Here is a 22,212-nt window from a genome sequence, read left to right on the forward strand (position 1 = left end):
TGAAAGTCACAAAAGAAGGTAGAAGAGAGTCCACCACAAGTATCTAGATAAGTGCACATAGCTTGGGAAACAAGCAGGAAAAACTAGAGTTGCACATGCACATTACTGGGTGAGTGTTGGGCTACCTGAGGCACAGTGAGACAGCTTGCACAACTGGAATACTGCTGTGGAAGGACAGCCATAAGCTGCTTAGTGAAGGCAGGCAGGGCAGATGAGGACAGAGGGTTGCCTTCCATGTCAGGGAGCAGCTTAGATGTATGAAACTTAATAGGACAGACAACAGGTTGGTTGAGTTCTTGTGGTTCAGGAACAGAGGAGGGACTAGTAAGGGCAACAGATCATGCAATCCAGGTGAGAAAATAGAAAAAGGCTTCTTTAAACAAATCAGTAAGTGTCTACATGACAGACCCTGGTTCCTGTTAATCTCTCACATCTTCTGGAAAAGCAACACAATGGGACAAAAGTAGTTAAGATTTCTTGACAGAGACACTGGATGAACCAGAGATAACCCAAAGCTGAATCTGTTACTTATTTGTTAAGACAAGAGTTGTGATAATCAGTGGCAGCTTTAGATGCAGTGACCATGAAATGGCAGAGATAAAAGTCCTGGAGAAAGGACAATAAGCAGAATACAGAATTTTTACTTAACTTTTCATTTCCTCCTGGTGCCACTACACAGTTCAGGCTCAGCCATATCAGATGCATCACTGGACATTTTCAGTCCTTCACCTGCAGCCAGAGCACTGAACCTATGCTGCATTCACAGAAATGCAGGGTAGAAGGAACATTCCTCCTGTTGCAAGAAGTCAAACTTCCAGCTCCTCCAAATCTAAGGAAACTGTTTTCTAATCCAGTAATCACAGTCTTTGTCTGCATCTCCTTCCATGCGGTGTAGCTTTAGTCTCCTGGAGCTGCAGGATGGTCTGAGGTTTGATCCACTTCCTTCTGTAGTCTCTAATGCTCCACAGTCTGATAATCTCTTCCTGAAACTTCCTACCTTGGTGACAGACCCTGCCCCAGCACACACCTCCTGCAGGCAAAGAATCCATCTTCCCCAGTCCCAACACCTCAGCAGGACAAAGAACTCTGGTCCATGTAACTCCAAGCCTGGAGAGCTCCATTCTCCTTTAAGAACTTGACCCATGCCTGAAGTTGAAACTGTTTTTCAGACTTCCTCCAAAATCTCACTGGAAAACCAAAGAGCTGCATCTGAACAGATACAGACTTTATCCCAACTAGGTATGAAACTGCACACACTGTAAGCAATAAGACCTCACAGTGCAAAGAATAATAATAATAATCAGAATAAACAATATTATTAACAAGTTCTATTTGAGTCTGAATGCACAAGTTATAGCTAAAAAGATTGAACATTAATGCCCACTATTCTTTTACTATCAACTACCAGCTCAATCTAATTCTCAGTTCTCATGTTTGGGTCTTCCCCAGAAGAAGCTTTGGCTCTTTCTGGGATTACCATTCTCCTAAAATACTGGTTTACAAACAGTACTTTCCTTAGAAAACCAGTTCCATCGAAATCAGTGGAGCTGTTCCTGGCAGAATAGGCTTAGTTTTTCTGAAAGATGAGAGCCTTAATTAGCAGATCATCATTACACTATTTTTTTCATTTCTCAAATGAATGTAGTAACTCTTTACTTGATTTACGAATTACAAGCTACATTTTTATTATATACCTATATTGTACAGTTTTTTTTTTTTTAACTCTAGTTAAAACATCACAGTATTTGAAAACTTATAGAAAATATGGATCTTTTTTTGGTTGAAGTATAAAGCCTCTCTTTCCTTTGTTACAACTTCAATGAAAACTAGTTTTCTTCCAGTATTTACCTGGGATTATGAATGCATGGGGATAAATGCAGTATATTGCTGTTGATGTAGGTAGTATCCATGACTCAATATTGGCACATAAGATGCCACTTCTTATTAAATTCCACATGATTTATCTAGATGTCTAAAGCCGGTTTTTGCCAGTCAGTTGCAATAAAAGTTTAAAGATATAGTTTTTATGGGTTTCTATTTACATATTTTCGAGGTTTACACTAGGTTGGTCTCCAAGAAACAGAAGACAAGAAGAGCTGTACTGCATCACAAATCTACAGGTACTCCATAATGTGATGCTTGCTAATCACAAGACAATCCAGTTTCAGTAAGATTAAAAAAAATCACTAGTTTTCTTTCCTATGATGATATAGGAAATAAAAAGAGATAAAAATCTCTTCATCATTCAAAATACTAAATACCTTCCTTCTGGAGGACTGATGCTATCTATACAGAACTAGCAAACACTGCAGCTCTCAAAATATTTTCTTTAAAACTCTCTAACTGCAGAAGTAGAAAACCTGATGAAAAGTATTTATGAAAATTAATTAAATCAAACTATATCAGTCTAAGTCCCTAACCTCTCACAAAACAAACCAAAACAACAAATTAAAAACTCAAAAGAATATAGTTTTAATAGACTACAGGACAAAATAAAACCAGAATCAACAGCAATTAGTCCAGTAAACTGGAACAAATTGAATTCAACAAATGCTTGCAGATCAATATTAGATTTTTACAGAGCAAGCACGTTTCACAGCAGTGAACAGTGAAGGCTACTCATGGTTTATTACCATCATGCATATAAGCTATTTGCATTCAGTCTCCAGAAGTATGACTTCCTATCTGTATTACTAGACATCTTTTAGGAAAGTAGAATATGTTAAAGGAAGATTTATTTGGCAATTCTACAGCAAGCAATGGTAAAGCCAAAAACACAAGCCTTCTGAATTATGGTAACAATAAGAACAAAACCACTAAGTGCAGCACACCATCTCCATCTTACGCATACAGTAAAAATTCAAGCAGAATAAAAAATATGTTCAACATTAAACCTTGTTGTTTTCCCCCAAAAACATGCATTTCTTACCCTCCTCCTCTTTTGCCATCTTTGAAACTCAAGGAAATGATTACTTTAGGAAAACTACTGACACTGTGTTGAACCTGGCAACTCTCTACTATTCCCAGGTTCATAAACACAAAGTTCAATAAACTCACCATTTCAGTGGTGTACCTTCGTATTCAAACCATATTTCACTAACTTCCTCTTGTCTCATAACTTTCTGAAAGTGTTTCTTCACTTTGTCTGTTACCAGTGTCAAGTAGCTTATCCTTGGCAAAAGCAACTGGAAAAAAAATTACAGAAGCTTTAAGTGCAAATAAAATACACTAAACCAGTAAAAATCTGTAACAAGTATGCATTTTCATAACCAAAATTCAGCTAGCACTCTTCTTCCCTGCTTTAAGGTAAGAGGTCTTTTAGACAGTTTACTTTTTAATGGTCAATGAAAGGCTATAAATCGACCTACTCAGAAGATGCAGAATAGCAGTATCCAACAAATTAACACCAAAAAAAGTAAAAAAAATTAAGTTCTTTATTCTTTATTCTTTCAGCAGGGTGAAAGGGGGAGAACAGTAGACTTAAATTTCTGCTTTTCTGTATTTAAATAATGACATTTTAAACCTTTTTAATATGAACACAAGAAGAGATTCTAACTTCTGACTGAAAAGAATGAGCAACTGTGTATCAGCTATTATCTCAAAATAGAAATTCCCACACAAGGAAAAAACCAAGATGAAAACTAGATGCTTAAGGGTTTGGTTTCCAAGTGTTTTGTACCTCCAATAGCTGGCATTTTCCATTTTCTTTGCACTGGGTTTGCCAGTTCAACCTACTAGTCAAGACTACTATTCTTTCACTATTTAACCTTCACCCAGCAACTAAAATCAGAAAGAAAACTGTAAATATTTCATTAGTTGAAACAAGACACATCCTCACAGATTTTTCATATGCTATCTTCTTTTCTCAAGTGTATACTGTCCAATTCAGAACTACTTTTGTGATATTTTTATTTGCAACTTCCCTATGATCTTTTCCCTATATCTTCCCTATCATCTTTTTTTAAAAGGCTCATACCCAGGAGAGGCTAAGCACTCTGTAAAATCAGTGAATTGATTGATGATTGTGTGGCACATTTACTAGAGATAAATCAATCCATTAACAAACAATGCTTTTCAGTGCCTCAACGACTAAAGATTAACCACCCTGTAAAATATCAATTCACTTTAGAGCAGACATTTCAAATTAATAGTATCCACCCTGTAAAGTTCTGCTTCATAATTATTAATAAAATAGCTGAGCCTAAGGTATATATAGATTATATTTTGCATGTTTAGAGAAACATTTGTTTTCCAGTGCTCCTCATAACCAGTGTTGTTTCTTATTTTCTTTATAGTATATGAATAACACCAGGCCTAAGTGAATGTCTGTGGTACAGGCATCCCAAACCATGTAAGGATATATTTTGCCTGACAGAAAACTTGATCTCTGCTGCAACATTCTTCCAGAATTTCTCCAATAATTAGACCACACTTTAATATATAAATAAGATAATATTTTGGCCATTATACTACAACCTCTAAATACTCAATTCATAAAGAAGCATGGAAAGTACATCAAGTTGCTGGAAGAACAACTTCTTTTTGATAATGCTGCATTAGGCTACATCTGTGACAGCTAAATTTTACAATTTTATAAAATTACATAAGGCCAAGTCTCACCACTATCACAGCCTTCATGTCAGTTAACACTCCATTTTTCATGTACCATATGGCTTTCTTTTTCCAACTGCTGCTTTTATTACCATCATCACATTGTTTCTACCTTGTTTCATAGGAGCAATGTAATCAAAACACAGCCTTCATTTTTAAAAGGCAAACAAACTCAATAAATTCAATGAAGTTATGTACATATTCAAGTAAGAATTGTTTGGTACTTTAATGACTTGAATGACAACATAAGCTTATTCTTTATTTACCTAACTCCACATATATTTACTGATTGCTCTTGAAACAATACAGTCCAGGTTATACCAATCAAGCCCACATATTTTTGGTAATAATTTCACATTATTTCTGCTATGTACAGTTAAACTAAAGCTGGTGTACTCTGATGACACTTACGAGGACTCTTAGAAAAGCCAATTTTCAGCATGTTGATTGGAGTACAGCCATGTTGGAATTGATAAATATATTAAAGCATTATTTATTGCAGCAGTGTTTCACATAACCCTTTAAACTGCATAACTTCCTCTGTAAAATATTCTACTTCAGTATATATTGTGAAAGAACATCAGTTCCTACTTCAGCAGAATTAGAGAACACAGACAATAATCAAACCACATTCAACTGAATTTAACGGAACATGGCCAGCACTCCAAAAAGGCTTCAACAAAAACTGTACAACTGTACAAATCCCAACAGTTGATCAGGTTAACAGGAATTACCTGTTTTTCAGAGATGCTGAGCATTTGTAAACCTACTGAACTCTTTGTCTGGTCCCCCCAGTTCTTCTACCTTGATATAGCTATCCCCTTCCATTGGAGAAATGAAAGGATCCAATTCTACCACTTTTCTAGCTTTAACTATCTTAGAGATTTACAAGTATACTGTTAAGTGAGACCTTTAAAAGCACTTTAAACACATTTTCACTTTGTTACCCATTTTAATATCTCTTCCCCACCCACTGAAAGATAACAAGATCAGTTCTCTTCACTAAATTAAGTAAATCTCCAATCTCTCTAAATGCCATCCCCAAAAATTACACAAACTGCAACACCTTCCTTTTGAATACTATGTATTGCTACAGTATTTAATCACAATAACCAGGAATGATTCTTATTAACCAGGAGGTTAAACGAAATACAAAGAACTCCTAATGCCTAAGTAAATGCTTGCAATATAACTTTGTGCAAAAAGTATGTCTCCATGTATATCCACAGATTTTGTTACAGAGAATGCAGAACTTTTACATGCAAAGCACCAAAACAGAAAAATTACACATTTGACAAGAACTGGAGTGGTCTGATCACTAACGTGTTGAGGGAGCTGAACCAAAACATCCTAACATGGAATGGCTTCACGTTGCTCTCTCCAACAGATATCTTAACAAAGTAATACTTTTGACACCCAGCAAGCTAAAGAGTGGTCCTGTTACAAACCAGTCCCTTGGGCAGAGCATCATTCTGGGACTGTATCCTGCTGCAATTTTGTTCTTTATACAGATGACAAGTCTTAGCCAATGAGTCTCTGCTTCATGTATACTTCTTTTATCCCTTTCTAACTGTTGCTTGCACCAAGAGGCAAACAGTTTATAATTTAAAAATAAAATGCATAACAATTTTAGAATGAGAGAAAGATCAGATAAATCAGCAACAAAAGTAGTTCAAGCAAACTCTTTCTAAATATGCTGCCACTCAAAATATAAGCATCTGCATTAAACACTCCAAAGAAAATTGACGTATCCATTTCCAGCATAACTGCAGAAACTTACCCTACATGACCATATTAAGACATGGGACAGTGTTTTACCAGAGCTGCCCAGTCTTTATGTCACCACTCTTTCCAAAAGATAGGTAAGTTAATTTTAAATTACTTGTCCTATCCCTACGCAGTGCCAGAAGGTGATACACATATGCTTCAACTCCTGTGCTGCACTAACCCATCTGACAGACAGGGCTCTCCTGTCACACCACTCACAAAAACCAAAATCCATCCCACTGACTCTAGGTCGTTTTTCTAACCCCTCACCCTCCAAGTCTGTCATCCTTCATCTTCATAAAGCAAGTTCCTCAGAGCAGAATCCTTTATCCTCTCTCAGCTTACTGATGCAAGTATTTCCTTCCCATGCAGTTTTTCCATTTATGACAGGCAGTCTGGAACACAGAGGCTGTACCTATACTAACAAGTAAGAAGAAACATGTAAAGCTGAAGAGCTGATGTCAATGGCTGGAAATGTTAACTACATATACTTTTCTACTTTATCCATCATTTTAGGTGTTTTGATGTTATTTTACTTTGATTTAGCTCAAGTTTGCTCCCATACACTAAATGTCCACTACCAGCTGAAGCCCATCTGCTGCTTCAGCTTCACAAGAAAATGAATTCAGCCCATGGGCTGACTGCTCTGTGATGCCAACCTGGGCACAGGAAGTGGAAAGGATAAAGACTTACTTCAAATGCACTCCAGAACTGAACAAAAACATTACTGCAAGCACACTCTGAAACTATCAGAACTACACCATGACTTAAAACCTTGACTACTATTCTGTCTTATACTATTATAAATCCTTGGTCCCTCCAAAGCTGCACTACCAGCTCCAACATGAACTGAAAAATGAAGAAGCTAAAATTTTAGAACTGTGATCCTTGAGAAACCACATTTTACAGAAAGAAAGAATTAAGCATTGAGAATTTTTGTGTACACTTTACATGGAGTAAATAAAAGAAAGTCTACAACCTTAAAACCATTTCCTTGACTTACAAAGCTGGCCACACGATAAGGATAACATGGTTTCATGGTTTCCATGCCAATGTTAAACAGATCAAGGCTGTAAGCCTCTAAACTTAAACTCATACCTGTCAAGTAGCTCTTACACAAAGTATGCAAACATATTTTAACTCCTATGTATAATTTAAAATCTGAGACTTTTAGGTAGCTTAGATGTATTTGGCAATAGCTCAACAAATATGAAGCAAAGTGCTTATCTTTTACCAGTGAAACTAAAACAGACAAAGATGAACACAATTATTGCTGAAGAAAAAACACTAATCATTTATCAGGTTTCAAAACAATGAGAAACTGATGACACAGATTCTACTGACCACAGGAAAAAAAGTTCTATCCAGTGGAATAGGATACAATAAGACTCTAGAATTTCAAATCCCATGAAAAAAAAATTCAGTATTTCCCTCCCATATACTTGTTACATTTCAAATTTGCATTTCACTGAATCAGCTAACATTCTTTCTCAAAGTGATGTCTATTAGGCACTGAAAGAATGAAAACTGATGAGAACACTATAAATAAACAGATCATTACAGAAGGCACTTCCATGTTACAACTCAAATACATCCATCATGCTTGTTTTTTATCATCAGCTAGCAATCCTATTCAAACAGTGTTTGGCCATTATAGTCATTTTCTTATTTCTGAGCTAGATGTCTCATGGCTGTTGGACTTTAAAGAAAAGAAAATAAGCAGAAGTCATCCACAGAGCCAGTGTTCATTACAAGTTTGTGTTACACAGGTGATCAACATCAATGTTTAAGATTTTTTAAGTTTGACTAAATTATTTCTGCATTAATAGAAGTTCTCTCCCTTCGACTGTTCATTATCCAAGAACATACAAACTCACATCCAGCCTCCTCCTTTACCTAGTCACTCACTCACTTTCTAAGAACATTTTAAAGATCTTAATTATTTCTGATAAGTTTCTCTCTCTAGTGAAACAAGCCTGAAGTTTTCTATTCATTATGAAGAAAGGTGAAGTCACACAGAATGGTTATATGTTTACTTTCAGAAGCTACCAAGAATAAGAAGAAGTGGGTTTTTTCTCACAACATGCAGTAGTACATGCGATGAGAATGAAAGAAACCAACACAAACACGGCCTTGGACTATTTGTGACTACCTTTGTTATACTCACATAGTAGGGTTCAGCTTCCCTTTCAGTTATCTCATCCTGATACAGAGTGAAACAGGTCGGTATTCGCCCAAACCACACATCTCGAAGTACATCTTTGTCATCTGTCATTCTTCCAATGGACAGTGAAGTACATGTAGATAAATTTCTTCTTCAGCTACAAATTTAATCCATTTCCCCCACCCCCCAAAATAAAACAAGTCAGCACAACTGCAAATAAAATACATCTTGATAAAGGTTCTCTCATAACTACACTCCTGCAGGCTGTCACTGGGGCATTAATTGCATCACTTGGTACAAAGAACGGGACGAATTAAGTTCCCAACTATAAACACATAGAGATTAGGAGTGAAACGTAAATGAGCATTTCCTAAGACTGTATCACGCCCCAGCCGAGAGCCGAAAGGTCCCTTCCCGTTACCGCAGCTCGAGAGGCCGCGGCGCCGGGGCAGAGCCCGTGCCCGCAGACGGGCGGGCGGGCACCGACACGAGCCGGGCTCCCCGGCGGGGCGGGCACCGCCCGGGGCTCACCGAGGCCGCAGGACGGGCCCAGCATCGCCCAGCGCCGCGCTGAGACCGGGGGGCGACCGGGGCCCAGGCAGGCCCCGCGGGGTCCGTCTGTCCGTCTGTCTATCCACCTCCCTCCGTCCCTCCCTCACTGCCGGCAGCCGCCCGAGGTGAATCAGCGGTGCGCCCGCCCCACGGGGCCGGACCGGGCTGCGCCGCGGCGGCAGCGCCAGGCGCGCTGTCCCGGGCAGCGGCCGGGCCTGGGGCGGGCCCGCCGGGGCAGCCCCGCCGAGGGCCGCGCGGGCCGGGCCGGGCCGGGCCGGGCCGTTACCTCTGTCGCGACCGGCGACACCCGCCCGCCCGCGCGCGGGGCAGGAACTGAGCGGCAGCCGCGCCCCCGCCGCGGCCACGCCCCCGCGCACGCGCCGCCCGCCGCGGGGCTTCCGCCCGGCCCGCGCGCCCGCCCCCGCCGGCGCCGGAAGCCGGAAGCCGGAAGCCGGAAGCGGTGGGGCGGGTCCGGGCCCGCCCGGTGGGAAGGGCTGCGGCCGGCGGTCGGTCCCGCCGCTGGTGCTGCCGTCGGCCCCGAGCCGCTCCGAGCGCGCAGTCGCTGCTGTCGCAGGGCTGCAGCTGCACTGGACCCGGCCATGGGCCCGCTCCTGAGGCATCGGCGGGGTCGCTCAGCCGATGGACCGCGCCTTTGAGGATTTTGAGCGCTTAATCTCCTGTTTTCTCCTACCCGATTATTGTTTTTCTTAGTTCCCCATGGAAGTTACCATAGCACCGAGCCTCACAGAGTTCAAGGAGCGTTTGTATGTGCTTTCAGGCACATGGTGTGACTTTATGGGGTGTCTGTGCAGGGCCAGGAGTTGGACTCGATGGGTCCCTTCCAACTCAGAATATTCTGTGACTTTTTCTGTAGTAGATCTTAGCCACCGTAATAGATGGAGCAAGTTCAGAGGAGGCCACAAACTTGGTGAGAGGTCTGGAGTCGCTCCCCTACAAAGCCAGGCTGAGAAAGGTGGGGCTGTTCAGCCTGGGGAAGGTTGTGTGGAGATCCCACGGCAACCTTACGGTGCCTGAAGGGCGTGCTGGGAAGCCAGAAAGGCACTCTGCGTCAGGAACTAGTGACAGGACAAGGAGGAACGGTACAAACGGAAAGATGGGAAATTTAGTTAGGGTATTAGGAAGAAATTCCTTACTGTGAGGGTAGTGAGACACTCGAATAGTGTTCAATGCCAGTTGGATAAGGCCTTGATCAACCTGTTCCAGTGGGAGGTATCCTTGCTTGTAGCAGATTGGGACTAGATGATATTTAAGATCCATTCCAACCCATATTCTATAATTTTGTGTGTCATTTTACACCATGATCACAGGAGGATGAGGAGTACCTGTTGCCACCAGTGACACATCTTGCATACCAAAGCATCATTCTGGATTGGTTTTTGTCTGCTCAGTAGGTGCAATTTCACAGAGAATTCCACCTCTGCACTTCAAAGAACATCTCCCACAATTCTGTCACTCTGCAAATCCCCATCTCGATGTCCTACAACTGTAGGAGTGTAGAGGGGAAGATCAACACTCCTGGCAGGGAACATCCTAAGTCCCAAGGAAGATATGTATCCTATTGTGCTACACACTAGCAGTTGTCAAAGCTGGGTTGTTTCGTGGCAAGAACGTGCAGGAAACATCTCACAGCAGGTTTTTGGCGCGCTGGGATGACAGCTGACACGGGGTGGTTTTAGCGGATGCACGGGGGGCAGTTTCACTAGTGCCACATTCTGGCCATGCTGCCTTGTGGCCACCAGATGTCATGCAGTGGCCACAGCTGCTGAGGGCATCTTCAGGAATTCGTGAACTAACTGCAATTATTACAGACTTTCGGTGGGGTTTACCCAAAGACTGGCATTTTAATAAGTTTGTGTTTTGCTGAGCCAACAGTATGATTTGCAGAACTGTAGTATTTTTTTCAGTCATCTGAAGAATTAGAATAGTCTGAAAGGCTCGTTTTAATTTTTTCCCACTTTAAATAAAATCATAATGATGACCTCTTTTTGGTAAAACATAATATTCTAAACATTATGCCTAATAAAAAATTATCTCTTTTCCTAGTGCTCTATAAGCAAAAAGTTAAGCTGTGGCACTTTTGTGATTTGGGAAATACACAAGGAAGCTTTCCTCACCTTCTCTCTGAAGTTTTCTGTGACACATTGATTTAAAAAGGAGGTAAACTGTAAATCTGGAGAAAACTTAGTATTTGGTATGGCCTGTTCAAAGGAGAGGGAAAGAAGGCACAGAGCACATGTGATATTGCAAGGGCTTTAGCTTTGAAGGGACCAGTTCCCTTACACTCCTGAATATGGGCAGCTACACTCACTTGCATGTGTTGGGCATGATGATGGGAGGGAAGAGGTTCCTCCAGAATTATTGTCTGTGCACTCACAACAATTTTAACTGGTGTGGATGGGGTGGAAATTATTGTCTTGCAGACCTGGAATGGCAGGAGACGTGAACAGAACAGATCCCACAATTACAGAGAATCCAACCTGCAAGCACTGGGCATTTACTAAAGGATTCTCTGTGTGTTTCTGCAAGGAGCTCCCTTGATGCTGTTACAGGTCTGCTGAAACCAGTCTCACGAGGATGCACTGGCCAGTGGAGCTGCTGTGACATGCCAGCACCACTGGAAAAACAAACAAACAAACAGAAAACCCTAATGAACTGACAAAAACCCCTAGATTTTTGCAAAGATTTTTCCTCATGACAAGCTTTCAGAAAGCTTTGCACATATGGATATCCCTACAGGAAGTCAAGGAGAACTACAGGGTTAGTCTTTGCCCTTTCCTCCTATGAACTCCTCAGAGCTCTCCTACAGAAAAGGGTGATTTTGGTAGGATCTGTAGGCTGAAGGGTTTGACTGATCATTGTAGCAGCATCACTAAAGGTAATTTCTTTTCTCACAGGCAGGAGTCTGCAAGCTATTATCAGTGATAGGATGTGACTCCTTCTTGCTGCCTGTGCTCACCTCCTGAGGTCTTACTTAACCCCCACTGCTACAGTTCTTGATGCACGACATTAGCCAGCTAGACTGTACAATCAGCACTCTGTTGATTATTAATAATGACTACCAAACAGATGAAACATTTACTTTTGCATTTTTCTCTTGTGTATAATATAAGGAACATAAGCACCTGACTCAGGCAGATGGATTCCACTTGCTGAAAACTGAACTCCATTGAATGCCCTAGTCTTTTGCTGGATCTAGATACAAGAAGCCTGGTAGAGAATAAAACTCAGCCAAGCTATAAAGTGAGATAACTTGCTATTTAAATTACCTTACTATTTAAACATCCTGCTGGTGTAGTTACCAGACACAGATACAGCAAGATACATTGTCCATGTGAGATCTTAAAAGCAATAGTTCTGTAGGTGAATGAGGCTCTGAGGCTACTGAGACAAAGCTGATTGTAGATAAACACATGAGATATAATGTGGCTACTGAACAAATAAGCTAAACCTGAAGTGAATACCAGCTTTTCCTTTATTATGCCTACAAATAAAGAATCCAAATCCAAATATTAAGAATAATTGCCAGAATGTAATTTAAAAATAAATACAATAAAAAGGGAATTACCTCTTTGACATTGTTTCCCACATTGCTATCTAATGTTTTAAGTTGCACCATCACTTGGCACAATTGGCTTATCTAAATTGGAAGGGGAAGAGCTCAACAAACATATTTCCAATTCCAAAATCCTCGAGCATTATTCCCTCATTTTAAACATCATCATCTGACAACACACAGTGAGTCATTGCCTAATGGCAGCTGAATCAAAATACCTGTTATTGAATACATATGGAATGTGAAGATGCTTGTAAAGAACAAGATTATAATTAAAGATGCATTAATTCAAATAAAAATAAGAGAAATGGAACAGGTGGTTTATGTATTTGTGAGCAGTTATCTTTTTGTGTAATGGTAGTGCAGAGGAACTTTTGTAAGCATAATCAGTGTATAGTTTATATCTGAAGGGACCTCTGGAGTTCTTCCTTGACATCCAGGCCAGCACCCCTTCTCAAAGCAGGAGTAACTACAAGGTTAGAACATATTGGTAAAGGCAAATCATGGCAGCATTTGATTGCTGATAAGTTACCTGAAATAAAACATGAAATACTATTTTGCTAGAACTGGGATTACTGATATTCATTGTTTTGATCACATGGAATGAATTTATTGGTGCTTTTATAGAATTGGTATTTTATGTCACCTACATATTCCACAAAGTAAGGATAGTTTGTAAGTATATATTTGTGTAAATTATACTTACATGGATGTATTATGAATAACTTTGGTGGGTGGACAAAAGATTCTATTTATTCAGTCCTGGCTCCTCTGCTGTAAAACCCACATTCCATTAAATCTTTGGCAAAACATGAAGATAGGTGGAACTTTACCTGTTCCAGTGTTGTTTCATTAGCAACTGATCAGCAATCACTATTGCTGTTTTCCTCTCACTTCCCTAACAGTTTTCAATAGAAAGAAAAACATACTTTAATTTTCTAGACACTGTTTTTTGAATGTGTAAACAAAATCAGATTGTGGAAATCATTGGTGTACACCTCTTAGTATGCAACAGTGAGTAACAGTCAAATGAAACTCATAAAACTGCTATTTATATCTAGCTAAATAGTTCATTGTTGCCTACTCTCAGTGAAGAGTTAATTTGATTAATTACATGAGAAGCTGATTCATTCACCTGAGAACTTCCTGGAAATATTACAAGATAACACCTAATGTTTTCCAGATACAATTTTAATTTATAAATTTGTGGATGCAAAAAAATCACTCTTATCAGGATGTGATTCTTCTTTCATGCTCTCCTCACCTACTAATATTTGTCTTCTGTAACACCGATTTTATTTGGAAATATTCTAGACTGGGTTTAAACTCTTTCTTGTCTAAATAACTGAGGTATGCTGACAACAGTCCTAGTTTTCCCTCACCATTGTTAACTCTTTTTTACTTTGCTGATTTCATAGAATCACAGAACGATTTGCACTTGAAAGGGACCTTGAAGATAATCTAATTCCAAGCCTCATTTCCTATTTTAGTTCTAACTTAAAATTCCTAAGTCATATTTAAGACTATCAAAAAATCTTTTACTGCTAATCCAAGTGACTGGACACTAGTAAATCCTAATTCTAGGTCTGCTGCTTATTATTTAGCTTGAACAAAAAATTCTTGGTTTTGCTACTTTGTCATAGACTCATGAAGACATCTTGGTCTTAGTGATTTTTTTTAAATTTCACAGTATGTACATTTGGAGATTTCTTATGAACATAGATCAGATCATAAGCTTTCTTTTTTAATATATTGACAATGCCAACAGCCAGTTGTTCACTTAGCTGGATTTTTACCCCTCTGCATGTTAACTAAGTAATACCTATTCAGTCAAGTATTCTCACTTATCAAAGACATGTATCTGGTATTCAAAAGGTAGTAGGATGATGATTCCTGATGCTTCTGTTTTTTTCTGTTGGGAATACTGATGGAAAGGTTAATGGATTTGTCAGTGCTATCTCAGTATGGGACAGGTTGGGCCCCATCTATGTTTGGTACATAAATTTAGCCACTTATGACCAAAGATCAGCACTAACTTAGTGCTGAATCAGAGCAGAGGCAGAAAGTAACACAAAAGTAGAAGGAAGATAATACAGTAATCCTGTGCTGTTTGGCAATTGGAACAGCCTTTAGATTGTTTACTCCTAGGCAAGAAGAGGTTTCACCAATAACCTACCTTGTTAATACCATTGAAATGTCAGCTGCTGCGACATGGGCAGTCCAACCCTTAGAACAAGAAGACACTGAGCAGCCATGTGTCACCCAGCACTTGGGAACTCCCAGAACTGAAACCAGAATTAACTGCTGTTTGTTGACAAGTAATCTTTTATACCTCAGTAGGAAGACTTCTTGCTGTACAGCTCTATAATAAAATCATTTCAATAAGGACTTCATTCCTTTTCTGTGTTACACTGTGTAATTCCAAGCATCTGAGTTAGACTCGTTACAACCTGGTCTATTGGCTATATTATGAAACCTGCCTTACTCTTGCAACAAAGTACCAAATATCATATGGGTTCATGGACCAACACAGTGCCAAGGGTGACACAGAGACAGCAGCCCATATTTCCTGCCCATCCAAGTCATCAAGGCATCAGAAAAGCAATTTTCTATTCTCAGGAAACATACATGTCTTATTACATCAGACATAGACCTCAGTTTTTTCCTTAGATTTCTAAAAAGAAATAGTACTGATTTGTAATAAAACACAGGATTTCTCTATTGCAGACAAAGGGGGTTTTTTTATATGACTGGATGATCTTCAGTAGTTTTACCCAGGGAAAGAATTTTTCTCAGTGATTCCAAATTCACTTTGAGAATTTTGTAGTAATAAAGTGTCAATAACTCCAGTTCTGAAGCACTGGTATATCTTTGTTTTTCCACTAATAAAGTGTGTTATGAATATTTAAATTTACAAAGATCTTTTAGTGAATTTAAAATCAAGATTGGATGCAAGTTTCTCTGTTTTTCTTTTCCTCTTGGTTGTGTTTGTACAACATTGGTTATATGAGTTAGCTGTTAAATCGCTGGTTTTTCAGGGAAAAAAAGTAAGAATATGATGCATGTAAAGTAGGAGAATGGGTGTTTGAGTTGATAGTGAAATAAATAAAAACCCTAAAGTCTATCTTATTCCATGAGAAGTATAATTACCAGTGGCCTCGTCAGTGCTGAGGGAGTGGAGGGTTGTTGGAAATCACTTCCCTTGAGCTGCTGGCCACACCATGTCTAACTTAGCACAGTGCGTGCTCGATTTCCTTGCTTACACGGAAGTTTGCATTTGCCTCTCTTGAACTCCATGATTCTTGCTTCCTCTTGTTTGTTGAGATTCCTGTGAATAACAGCTCAGCCCTCCAGCATATCAATCACTCCACCCTGCCCAGTTTGTATCACCCAAAACCCTAACAAGTACGTGTTCCAGCTCCTTGTCCAGTTCAATGATAAATGTGTTACATGGCTTTATGATGGGTTGACTGTGGCTGGATGCCAGGTTCCCACCAAAGCCACTCTACCACTCCCCTCCTCAGCTGGGTGCAGGAGAGAGAATGTAAAGAAAGGCTCATGGGTCAACAAAAGGACAGAGAGAGATCACTCACTATTTACCATGAACTCCTCCTTCATGAGTCCCTTCCATGGGGTGCAATCCTTCAGGAATAGGTTGCTCCAGCATGAGTCTGCTAGTCTGCTACAGGGTAACAAGTCCTGACAACCTTCCTGCTCCAGCATGGACTCCTCTCCACAGGACCACAGGTCCTGTCAGAAACCTGCACCAGCATGGATTCTTCTCCATGGGACCACTGGCCTTTCAGGAGCCTGCTCCAATGTAGGCAGGACCAGAATCTCCTTTGGGCATCCTCCTGGCATAGGCTCCTCCACAGGCTGCAGGTGGGTCTGTGCTCCACCATGGACCCCATGGGCTGCAGGGGGACATCCTGTCTCACCATGGTCTGCACAGGGGCTGTGGGGGAATCTCTGCTCTGGCACCTGGAGCACCTCCTGCCCCTCCTCCTCCACTGACCTTGGTGTCTGCAGGGCTGTTGCTCTCACATAAACTCACTCCTCTCTCTGCTGCTGTTCCTGCAGTGCTTTTTCCCTTCTTAAATCTGTTATCACCATTGCTGATGGGCTTGATCTTGGCCAGCAGTGGCTCCATCTTGAAGCCTGCTGATGTTGGCTCTGTAGGACATGGGGGAAGTTTACAGCACATTCCCACAGAAGAACACTGTAGCCCCTCTGCTACCTTGCCACGAAGACCCAATACACATGGAATTATTAACCACTACTCTCTGATGCTGGCAGTCCAGCCAGTTTTTCACTACCCTTGCAGTCTACTCATCCAGTCCACATCTCCTCAGTTTAGCTATCAGTACACTACTAAAGACAGTGTTGAAAATCTTGCTTCAGATAAGCTACATGTGTTACTCTCCTTTCATCCACAGAGCCAGCCATTTCATCATAGAGGGCAGTCAGGTTGGTCAAGGATGATTTAACTTTGATAAATGTCTGTTGGCTGATTCCAACATGATCATTCTGTCCTTCACTGTCTAAAATATGGAGGACTTGTTCCTTCATTTTCCCAGGAGCTGACCATGTTGTAGATGTTCCTTATTGATTTTTTAAAAATATTGATGAGATACTTTTGTCTTTTACCAGCATCTGGGGAGTTCCCTCAGTTGCCACATCCTCTCAAAGATGACAAAGAGGAGCCTCACAAATACATTGGCTGTCTCAATTTCTTTGGATGCATGCCTAGTCCTATGTCCAGAAATACTTAAATTATTCTTAATTTGATCTTCCTGTAGGATGGGTAGTGCCTCAGTCCCCACAATTTGCTACTAAGCTCAGAGGCCTGACCTTGTCAATAAAAAACAAGGCAAACAAGGCATTAAGCACTCCAACCTTTTCTATGCAATTTGTTACTATATCCTTTACATCTTGTCTGCTCTATTTAGCAACGAGTTTACATTTTTCTTCATCTTTCTTTCAGGGCTGCTTCTCCGTCGATGCTCTTCTTGTTGTCCTCTGTGTTCCTTGGTGGTTTTGACCCCAGCTGTGTGGCTTTCCTAATTCGACTCTTGAATGCCTGAGTGATGCTGCTAGATTTCCCAGTAACCTGCTATCTATGACAGAACTCAGAGCTTTCCTCTTCAGCCAGTCTGGCTTCCTGCTGTATCTGCCCATCTTCTTGTGAAATCACAATGGGCCATTCTAGTGTTTCAAGCAGATTTTTTTTCTTTCTTGGCTCCTCAGTGATTCCTGCCAACCTATTCCCTGACCAAACTGAAGTCCACTTTCCTGAAGTTCAGGTATCTGCTATATACCTTCCTTGCTTTCCTTAGCACCTTAAATTGAACCTGTTTTCCCACTTCTTTTTAGGCTTTGGTCTGCATACTTTGATGAACCTGCTTAGAAACCTTTCTCAATGGTAAGTCTATTGGGAAAGGTGCTCCTGCCTTTCTTTCTTATGCTGGTGCCATCACTCCCACCAGTCCTCACTCCCAGAAAACAATCCATGGACCTAGAAGCCAAAGGCTCTCCCTGTGACCCCAGCTACACTGGCTCTGCCCTGCATAACACATCCTCTCCTATTAAGTCCATGTTGTTAACTGCTAGGGTCAAAGAGGAACACCATCTTGGCTCTTTACCACAGCTCAGAGCACAGCACTTGCCTTTGATCTGCTCAAGTTCTCTTGTGGTAGCAACAGTTTTGTCCAAATGGCTAAGAAGTACATAGTAATGGTGGAAATGCAGTAACAGATAGCAATAATCCAAAGGTGCTGTTGGTCCTTCTGTGGTGTCCCACACCAGGCTCAGGACAAGCTTCCTGACAGCAGGTCTGACCTGCAGGTGGGTACTCTGGCCCCTAGAGAAGGAAGTCTTTTAAATAAGAATAATCTCATTAGAGAAGTTCAAGGAAGTCCATTGTTTCATCCTATATTGATTATTATTATTACTCTTTCTGTTTGTCTTTTTTTCCCTGAACCCATAATAGTGTCATTTCCTTGATAACTTAGTGGGAGGGGCATGTTTATAAAGACTTAGCTTAGCTTATGTATTCTCCTTCATCTCTCTTTTTGTGGAACAGCTGATAGATAACTCCCTAATTATTGTTTATTAATGGTAGAAATTCACTGACCCACATTCTCACAGTCACTCTCTGTGTTTGTTCTAAATATTACATCCTTATTCTCTGTAATCACAACTGATTATCCTGGGAAAAGCAAATGCTGACAAACAGCTCTACTACTTTGTGCTTCTCCTCCCCAGGACTCACAATAAACATCAGGCCGTTTCAACACCTCCTCTTTGGATAACTTTTCATGGGACACCATGAAAAAACCTTACACGTCTTTCAGTGTCAGGTTTATATTCATCTGGAAAGAGGACAGAGCTGATGGCTGCACAGAGGCTGATGGTGCTCACAGGATCTGCATTATAGACCCTGTGTAATATACAGGAGGAAGAAGTGACTGGTGAACATAGTATGAATAGACAGTTTCAATTTCCTAGCAATGCTCCTGTATTATCTGCAGATACATAAGAACAGTTATGCTTTTAATTACATCTGGTCAGCTTAATATTTAATTGCAGATTCTTTAGCACCCAACTAGGTTACAGAAGACTGGATAGCTGTTGGATTTGTCACAGGATGCTCATGTCCCATAGCAATTTATTCAGCTGTGCTTACATTTCATTCTTTAGCACATGGGCTCTGTAAATTGCTGAAGACAGAGAGGGATCTACCTTCCTTCATACTTGTCCATGTCCTAGCTCATCTGTTAGTATGAGCAATAATACATAACTGGTAATTATATATCTGATTTTCAGGGCTATTGATTTAATAATACACCTAGAATCTCTATTAAATAATTAATTTTAAATTTCCTGGAAGTTTCTGCCTCCCTTCTTCAAAATTAAAAGAGAAAGATTCTATCCTAACTTAAACCATGCTGGCTGATAGACTTCCATGAGAATATGATGAAAATATAATAGAATGGCATTGGTGACTTAGTCAAACAATTTAACAATTATTCTTTAAGGTGGAAAATTAATTTCAACCTAGATAATGATCAAAAGTTTAGACCAGAGAAGAACATGACCTATAGCTTTGCAATTGGCAAAGCATGAAAGGGTAGCAGTATTATGCACACTAACCAGTGTAAAACTGGAATGCAAGAGAAACTAAGCCATAAAATATTAGCCTGGAAATGCATATATTTCAGTCAAGCTATATCTACTCAGGAAAACAGAAGAAAATCTTGATATTAAGGAGTAAATTAACAATTTGTCAGTATTATATTCCTAATGCCTCATTGTTATGTTAATTTGTGGTATTCTTCTAATTGAATTAATTTCTGGTCTCTCTAGTATATGTTTAAATTGTGAGTACAGGAGATCTGAGTGCTAGAATTCATATACTTTTTTCCCTTTTAATCAAACTCGAGGTGGCTGGAGCCTGTGATGCACAGAGTGGCATCCACGATGCTGCTGATGAGGGGCATTCTGCTCCCATGAGAAGCAGCATGTCCCACCTCCCTCCTCCTTTCCCACTAAGATGGGAAAGAAAAAAAGTAGCCACAGAGTAGAATGTTGTTTCCTCTGAGTAGCATCCACATCAGTTGTTTCAGACTAGTAATATAGCCTGTTTTCTCACAGCTATTTTATCTTCCTCTCTTATAGTTTGAGGAGGAAAAAAAATACTTATTGAAAAACTTCAGATGCCACATAAATGCCATATTAAACTAACCTTGACATAGCACACATAAAGTGTTTTACAGATATTAGTACTCAGCTTGAGACCAGGCTCAACATCTTTATTTTAACTCTTTATGCAAACTGGTAAGTCCAGAGACTGAAAGCTTTCAAGAAACTGTAAGCTGAAAAATGCACAGAAGAAACATTCATCTTTTACAGGTGGGCAAAAGAACAAAATACTTGGATACTCAGAGCAAGAATGAAGTGATTTGTAGGTGAGTTGTAGGTGTTACCTTGGCTTTGCACTGACACTGCACTTCAGTGAAAGACAGCTATCATTACAGAAAAGTAACACAGAATTGTTATTAACAGAATGAGAAAAGCACTTGGCAGGCAACAGAGAAGAAAACCCCTGAAAGAAATGTTTTTTCTGTGAGACTGTTTTTTTCCCCTGTGAACTGATTGGAGAAGGAATGGAAACTATTGACATGGCAAGAATATTAGCAAGAATAAGAAGAATATTCAATGCTGGGAACTCCTGAACATTTCATAACTGAAATCTATTTGGCTATCTGCCTGGACTTATGGGCTGAACCCCAACCTAGCTGGTGTTGAAACCAAACAGGGCACTCTCACTGTTAGCATCACAATGGGAGTATTATGTGGAGGTAGTAACTGATGCAGAAGTAGTTTACTTGTATATTAAAAAAACCTAAAATGGCTCTGGTTAGCACTATAAAATTTCATGTTAAAGTTGAAGACCACATGCTACGCCTTGGCATTGCTGTGGGACACTTCTAATGGGTGAGCACCCATGGATTGTATAATTTATTGTAATTTGTATATAACTTGTATATCCCATGGATACATGACTTATTTTGTTTGTTTCCCTTGATCTGTAGGATTGTAATGCAAAAGACTCTTTAAAGGCCCAAAGATGGATTGTAGGACTCTTCTTTGAGTAGCTGACAGGAGGTGTGTGGGTAGCAGGGAGGTCTATGCAACGCTTTTCATTTATGTGAATATATAAACAACTCAAAGGCTCAGATAAATTTTTGTCATTCTACAGCAAAAATAACAATAATAAGAAACCATGCTAACATTGAATTGATTAACTGAATATGCTAATTTCCCATTAAAAAACTTACACCTATCTGCTGTGGAATACTCAGTTTACAGAATAAAAATCGTAGAGTATCAAAGGGTTTGGCAGAACTATTCATGGATAAGTGGGTTTTAAATTAAGCCAAAGCTATTAGAAGAACGAAGGTGAAATCTTGACCCTGGTAAGAGTCACATCCATTTTTGACTTATCTGATCAATAACTAGCACCTAAGAGATGGGCAATGCAGGTATTAGCTCAGAGATGACCCTAAGTACCAAAGATCCCAAATTGAACCATGGTGGGAACCAGGCAACTTAAAATAAGACCAAAAGCATCCAACACGCAAATCTAAATTGCTGCCTGAAGTAATCACAGAGTACGTACAGGATCAAATTCAGAGCATGAGGTTATGTAAATTCACCCCCACTCCAAAATGTCCTCAGAGCCCGAGGTGCTTCCATCCACTTGAGCTGCAGTGCCTGTGTGCTCTGTGTGCTCCCCTGCGTGCCCCCCAGGCGATCCAGAGCAGGCTAGGTCACGGCAGCTGGCCGCCAATAATGACTGCCCTCTGAGCCCGAGTGAGGCTCTGCCCCACCTACAGCTACACAGGGCAGTCTCAGAAATGCTTGACTTCCCAATATTCTCTTTGGTTGAAGCTCACATCACTGTCCCTTGCTTCCAGATTTCTTAGTCCTACTCTTAGTCAAGCTATTGCTATTTTTCCAAAGTCCTTCCCTGTAATATGGA

The 22,212-nt window shown here is 40.3% G+C and overlaps 1 protein-coding gene across 3 annotated transcripts in view; it reads right to left on the reverse strand.

Annotated features, from left to right (window-relative positions):
* The window catches only part of ATG5 (autophagy related 5), a 110,415-nt gene extending 100,932 nt beyond the window's left edge, over positions 1 to 9,483 (reverse strand). For 2 of the 3 annotated variants that reach the window (XR_008840034.1, XM_056486617.1), the window contains exons 1-3: positions 9,381 to 9,465; positions 8,546 to 8,699; positions 3,058 to 3,185 (exon numbers count right to left, since the gene is read on the reverse strand). Coding sequence is in view for 2 of the 3 variants with exons in the window: in XM_056486617.1 (XP_056342592.1) it covers positions 3,058 to 3,185; positions 8,546 to 8,653 (236 nt within the window). In the remaining variant the exon portion in view is untranslated. Of the gene's footprint in view, positions 1 to 3,057; positions 3,186 to 8,545; positions 8,700 to 9,380 lie in introns of all 3 variants that reach the window. The other variant, XM_056486616.1, reaches the window with a different exon arrangement.
* Between the last annotated feature and the right edge of the window lie 12,729 nt (positions 9,484 to 22,212).

This window comes from Oenanthe melanoleuca, chromosome 3, assembly GCF_029582105.1.
Source record: "Oenanthe melanoleuca isolate GR-GAL-2019-014 chromosome 3, OMel1.0, whole genome shotgun sequence".
In the NCBI taxonomy this organism is placed as follows: Eukaryota; Metazoa; Chordata; class Aves; order Passeriformes; family Muscicapidae; genus Oenanthe; species Oenanthe melanoleuca.